The sequence below is a fragment of the Octopus bimaculoides genome, chromosome 8 (genome assembly GCF_001194135.2).
Source record: "Octopus bimaculoides isolate UCB-OBI-ISO-001 chromosome 8, ASM119413v2, whole genome shotgun sequence".
NCBI lineage: Eukaryota > Metazoa > Mollusca > Cephalopoda > Octopoda > Octopodidae > Octopus > Octopus bimaculoides.
The window spans coordinates 72,918,022-72,925,248 of NC_068988.1; the positions used below are offsets into that span (position 1 = coordinate 72,918,022).

Sequence of the window (7,227 nt, forward strand, 5' to 3'; positions counted from 1 at the left end):
GAGAGAGAGAGAGAGAGAGAGAGAGTGTGTGTGTGTGTGTGTGTGTGTGTGATCCTTGCATCCCATTATTTCCTTCTATAGCAAAACCAATTTAAAGTTTGTCATTAAAGTTATAATTTCAAGACATTGTATATTTGTTGCAGAAATCAACTTCAAATTGCTATGTTAAAATTGAAGATGACCTCGAAGTTGACATTTAATACAATTAAAATATATAATTGAAGCTGTATATATTGTTAGATTTCTGGTTTCATACGTAGTTTTAGAAGTGATTCCTATCAATACAAGCAGATCAATATTAAGCTTGTCAAACTTTAGTTACTCTATATTCAATCAAAGAGTTTTATTTATCTAAGGGGGACTTTCAGAACAGCTGTCACACATAAATTGGAATTTCTCTATTTCTTTTGGGATTTGGGAATTTTCCCCATTTAATAGTATCCTTTATTTCAAAATACTATGGATGGGTGTGGGAGGTAGTGGATATTTAAAATTTTTAATCAAATTCCATGTTTTTCAAATGTCTCGTCCCGAACTCATCATGCCTTTGAAATAGTAGTCACCACTAAAATATATGGTAGTTGATTTCATCTTCATTTCTGATCGCATGTAAATCACAAGTTTATCATGAATGCAGACCCCATTTCAGCCAATCAGAGCTCATTGTTCACATGATAAATTTTAGAATTTTCTTTCAGCGATGGGCTTATAAACAGCTGCTTTTAGTGCAAAGAGGCTGAGGAAATTGGGGCCCCATTCATTACAAGGTCCCATGAACTCCTCTCTCATAGCTATTTTCACAGCTTCATACTCAAACCAGCACAATTCTCCTTATAGCTGTTTTCACAGCTCTATACCCAACTCAGAGATGGATGAATTTTTCAAGCAATTTACCTGTTAAATGGCTCAATAATGAATAAATAGATAAATAAATGAGAAATTCAAGTAATGGTAACTCTTGTATGCATGGATACACACACACACATAAATATATATGCATATGAATACACTGTGTTTGTATGCATTCATACATTTGGTTAGCAGTTCTGATGCTGCATTCTCACCTGGTGATTACCCTAGGGATAACCTAAAAATATGAAACTTGAAGTAACAAAACCTAAGAATATGAAACTTGAAGTAACAAAATGCTAAGCTAATCAATATGGTAAATGTTTGATCTATCCAGGTATTGAGTTGTTTTTTGCTTTGTTTTAACTAGATTGTTGCTGAATCTGTTTATTTTGTTTCTTTTTTTTTTTTTCTTAGTTGAAAATCTGGAAGATTACTGTGCAGCATTTGTTTCTTGTGTGGTGCTGCAAGCTGTTCAGCGCTATGTTCTGGTGGAAATCAAACAAAGGTTGACCAGTATTTCAAATGACACAGGTTAGTAATGGTATCTTGTATCAGGTATCAGCAAATTCTTTTTGTAATGTCCTACTATAATTTTTTTAAACATTGCCCATGGCTCACTTATATATAAAATTTTGTCCTTGGAACCTATAAATTCCAAATATTCACTTTGCAGTAAAATGTTAGTGTTTATATTTATTTATGTAGTTTAACAGTTGTTAATAGTTCTAAGAGAAAAAATGCTTCATTTGTTTTTTAATAAACAAGCAAAGTCAGATCATAACATTCCTTTGCAGACTTAGGTTCTTCTATAATATTCATGGGATAGAGTTGCATAACTGAGGTTTTAAAATTTTGTGTATAAATACCTTTAGAAAGGACAGAAAATATACTTTAGCTTTAAAACTAAAAGTTATTGAAGTTGCTAAGAAGACGAATGTCTGTGTTGTATTTCAGGGAACCTAGTGAAAAACTGAATATCAATCAAACTTCAGACAATACCAAAAAGAAAAAGTGTTTATGGAGATAAACCAATTCATCTAAATAGAAATTAAGTTACTCATACAACCCTCCAAATCCATGCAGAAAAGAAAACAAAGAAGAATGGAATTCCAAATTTTAAAGCAAGCACTGATACACTAGGTTCATGAGCCAGTATGACTTTGGTAGAGAGTTAAGATTGCGCAAAAGTTGCCTGAAGATCTTGGTGATAATTTATCACTGTTTCACCAGTTTATAACCAGAAATTGGAAATAGGAAGGCTACAAGTTATCATGTATTGCGAACATGGACAAAGTGCCTATTTGGCATGTCAAAATACTGAATTGTAAACCAAAATAGAAGAAAAGCAATATTGATGAAAACCACTGGCCATGAGGAAAGTAGGATTGCTTGTATGGCTGATTGTACTAAGTTAAAACCAATAACTGTTTTTTACATAAAACCTTTGCCAAAGGAGAAATTTCCAGGAATTTTTGCCCATGTGTTAGATGGATGAGGGTGAATGTAGAAAATGTATTAAAGAAGTTTGAAATTTATGATCTGGTGAACTACAAAAAAGATGGCTTGCTGATCTGGGATCAGTTTTGAGCACATCAAATGTTGATTAGTCTATGATCACTAAACACTGAAATGGCTGCTTTTCCTAATGGATTTATAAATGTTTTGCAGCCATTAGATGTTATCAGTAAGCCATTTAAGGATAATATGAAAATAAAGTGGAATAACTTGATGCACAATGAACAAAAAAACATACATAAAAAAGCAATATGCGGGCTTCGTTACTGCCTCTGATCTGTGAATGGATTGTTCACAGTTTAGAGAAAAAAGACGTTTTTGATATAGATTGTTGTTTGTATGGGCAGTGGTGGGGGTGTTTCTACATCTTTTATTCATTTTGGCTTTTAAAGCCTGAAGTTATGTTGAATTAGAAATAAAAGTACAGCACTGAAACATTGTGCCTGTGGTGAATGTGATTTTAACTAATCATGAATATGGAAATAATATGGCTGGAGAGTTGTGATATGAAACACACCAGACAGTTAATATTAAATATGCCAAAAAGGTGGTGAGCTGGCAGCATTGTTACCACACCAGTTAAAATGCTTTGAAGTATTTCTCCTGACTTTACGTTCTGAGTTCAAATGTCGTCAAGGTCGACTTTGTCTTCCATCCTTTTGGGATTGATAAAATAAGTCCCAGTTGAACACTATCTCTTCCCCTGAAATTGCTGACTTTGTAACAAAATTTGAAATCAATATTAAATATGCCAGTAGCCAAGCAGCTATCAGCTATGTGCATTTTATTGCAATAAATATACAATATTTATGAGACAAATTGATTTCACTCAAGGAGTCTGTTGAGTGTGATGGATATGACTTATTTATGGTTGTTGTTACATAGTAGGATATATTTAGATGTGTAAAATAAGTTTTATTACTATAACTTTTAGTGATTTCTAAAAAAATTCAGTTAGATCATTTAGGCTTTTACTACTGATATAGTATTTTGGATTCTGGCATGAATTTCATTCTCTCAAAATTAGTATCTATGTATTAGTCAACCCTATATATTTAACCTAAAAATTTCAACGTTTACACAAATCTATATGGTAATCACACTTTGAATATAACAGCTAGTAAAAACATCATTATAATACTATGCATATATAAAGATTGTTTTCTAACTTTATCCAATGGGTGTTCATTTAGCAGTACAGTACTTATATATAGATATATATGCATGTGACAGATGCGGCAAAACTGCATGTCAAATGCATGGCTTGATAGCAATAATAATGATATAATCATCTATGATAATCAATTATGCAGCACTTATGATTTTCCCATCTAATGGTGGATGTGGAGCAGAACAATATGACAATAAAAATTTGACTGTCCTTCCACCAATGAATGATTCTTATGGCATACTCTCATTTATCTTTTCAGGATTATTTGTTGCTTTGTTTTAAATAATTTTAAGGTGCACTAATTACTTTTCTGGTACATTTTTTACTTCCAGTGACTGATAAATCTAAACTAGATTTTGAAGATTTATTCCAGCCTTTACCAGAATCAGATTGGATTCCCAATGATCAAATCAACCATTGGGTAATATTCTCTTTTCACCCTTTTACGCTAAAAGAATCAGTTTTTATTTTTTTAACTATTCTGATGCATACTTTCAATATTGTTTATTAAGCTTTAAAAAAAAAACACTCATAAAAAAAATTCATTTTATTGTGGCAGAACATCTAAACAGTTAGAAATAGTATAAGAGCCAAACTATGGAAACTGAATAGTTTTTTCTGCTATTGTTGTGACTCCTGTCAGTCCTGATCAAGTAAATGTCTCATCAAACACCTCCAGTTATAATTACTATCTTTTGTTTTTCATACACAGGGATTTTAGTTCTTTATTGTGTTCTTTCTTTTTTCATATAATTTGAAGGTGACACAACTGCTATTTCTACCAACTAAATGACCATATAGAGAGACCCTATTGGTGTGTAATAAATTTATAGTTTGAGTAGCTAACAGAAGAAAGAGAATCCAAATACAAAACACTTGTTCCAATAGATTAAGTTGCTAAGACTAACTGAAGCTGTTTTAGTTCTTATAAAACTACCAGTTGAAGAGTTGTAGTATGCCTAGTCAGAAGAAAAGTAGCTCTTCTTTGCTCAAACTAATGTAAATAGACAACATTGAAATTTAGTTTACTGCTGAAAGTGTTAGAGATACTGCGTATTATTGTTAGTTGCATTGCTTAGCCCAAATACTTCTATGGATCAAGAGAAAGCAATAAAAAAATTAGTTTAATGTTTCTTTCCTAAAAAGATTTTTATATTGTCAGAAGGCTGACCAGAAGCCTACTTGACATGATAGTTCCTTCTCAATTTGAAAAGTTCATTGACATTCTTAACTGAAACTTGTATTTTGTTATTTATTGAAGTTTATGGTAAAGAGATTTTTGTTTTATTTAAATGCATATTTTAAATTTTTTGTCTAAAGGAATGAATGAAGTTAATTTTGCAAGCAACAAAAAGTTTCTCTTTGTGTGCAAAAAGCAGACTACATGACGCAAGTGCACAGAGAAAAGTGTTACATGATAGTACTCAGTGAATGTTGAAGGACTGTGCAGGTTTGGGAGAAATGAGATGAGTACAAATGTGCCACAATAACTTGCATGTAGTGCTGAGCACAAGTGAGCTGGACATTAAAAGCATCAGACAATGTTTGAGGAGAAAAGAGTGATAAGAACATGTGGTGTGAATTGCAGATAAGAAGTTGTTTTCTACTTGAAATCGCCCTAAGCAAAGCCCATAGGCTTTGCTTATGGGAAGAAAGGTTACGAGAAAAGAAAGGGAGTAGTATTAATGCTACAAAAGGTAAATAAAAAATGGTATTAAAATAATTTATAAAAAATTAAAATGACATACAATAGATGATATAAAAGAACTGATTGCAATAAAATACAGTAAATAAGATGAAAAGAAAGAAATAATAAAATTAAATAAAATTTTTATAAAAGTAGATGTAGTAATGGCCGTGTGGTTATGAAGTTTGCTCTTGAACCACATGGTTAGCAGTTCATTTCCACTGTATGGATGTTATTGACTGATGTCCTCTACTAAAGCCACAGGTTGAGAAATACCTTGTAAGTGAAATTGGTTGATAGAAACTGGAAGAAGACCAGTGTGTGTGTCTGTATGTATATATATATATATATATATATATAGAGAGAGAGAGAGAGAGAGAGAGAGAGAGTGGGGGATGGATGGATGGATGAATTGAAGTAAAAATGAAAAAGCAAAACATTTGGCATCGCTTGAAACAGACATTTAAATTAGATAGAGAATATAAACATAGAGTCTCTTACAGCTGTTTCTAGAAAAGCCAAGCATGTGGATCATAGTGTTGAGTAAGGATTCTATAAGCTGAGAATTCCATCATCAGACAGGGAAAAGTCAGAGAGATGTAAAAATGAGGGTAGATTCTCAGTCAAGGATACCAGTAAATTCCAGTTTGTCAAAAATGGGGGAAGGATCAAAGTAAGATAGGTATGTGTTACATAGTTCCATGATCAAATAAATAATACAGTTATAGGTAATGTCCATTACGAGTTTCAAATGAGAATGTTCAATGATAATCCATGACAAGGAATAGTGGAAGTTACCAGTTCCAATTTTGAATGTACTATGTATATATGTATGTATAGTGAAGACATTTAGCTTAGTGGTTAAGGTATTCGGCTTCTGATGGTAAGGGTGTGAGTTCAATTCCTGATGACACATTGTGTCCTTGAACAAGACACTTTATTTCACATTGCTTCAATCCACTCAGCTGGCAAAAATAAACAGTACCTGTATTTCAAAGGACCAGCCTTGTCACATTCTGTATCATATTAAATCTCCTGAGAACTACATTAAGAGTAGACATGTCTGTGGAGTGCTCAGCCACTTGCATGATAATTTCACGAGCAGGCTGTTCCATTGATTGGATCAGCTGGAACCCTTGTCAACGTAACTGACAGAGTGCCATATGTATGTATGTGTACATGTGTGTTTGAGTGAGTTCCTTTTTTTCCCCCTTGTCTTCACATATAAACAAAAGCCTTACCATTCATACAGATGTTGGCATTTGCTTGCTGTCCAATTTGAAAGTATATCCAGGCTTCTTGCTAGATTTTGACATGTTGCACACAAACACACAAAACCTTCACTGTTCTTACAAATGGTGTTGTTTGTTTGCAGTCCTCCACAAAAATATGTCTAAGCTGTTCATTATTCAATAGACTGGGTACCTTACTTGGAAACAGGTAAGGGTTTGCATCAGAAAGAGCATCTGGCCTTAAACAATTCTACCTCCAGGTAGTCATGTCTAACTTGTGCAAGCATAAAAAAGTAGGATGTTAAAATGACAACAACACAGATGACAATGGTAATGATGAAGGAGAGGAGAATAAAAATTATGAAAACAACTTTTGCCATATTCCAGGGAGAAAAACTATAAATAGTTAATAGCTTCCGTTATCTAGGTGACCAAGTCAATAGCGGGGGAGGGTGTGCTGAAAGTGTAGCTGCTAGAATAGGAATAGCCTGGGCAAAGTTCAGAGAGCTCGTACCTCTGCTGGTGACAAAGGGCCTCTCTCTCAGAGTAAAAGGCAGACTGTATGACGCATGTGTATGAACAGCCATGCTACATAGCAGTGAAACATGTGCCGTGACTGCTGAAGACGTGTAAGCTCACAAGAAACGAAGCCAGTATGCTCCGATGGATGTATAATGTCAGTGTGCATACTCGACAGAGTGTAAGTACCTTGAGAGAAAAGTTGGACCTAAGAAGCATCAGTTGTGGTGTGCAAGACAGACCCAGGAAGA

The 7,227-nt window shown here is 33.6% G+C and overlaps 1 protein-coding gene across 2 annotated transcripts in view; it reads left to right on the top strand.

Annotated features, from left to right (window-relative positions):
- The window catches only part of LOC106875670 (uncharacterized), a 28,237-nt gene that overhangs the window by 16,061 nt on the left and 4,949 nt on the right, over positions 1 to 7,227 (top strand). For both annotated transcript variants that reach the window (XM_014923910.2, XM_014923909.2), the window contains exons 2-3: positions 1,267 to 1,383; positions 3,871 to 3,959. In XM_014923910.2, the coding sequence (XP_014779396.1) occupies positions 1,267 to 1,383; positions 3,871 to 3,959 (206 nt within the window). The remainder of the gene's footprint in view (positions 1 to 1,266; positions 1,384 to 3,870; positions 3,960 to 7,227) is intronic.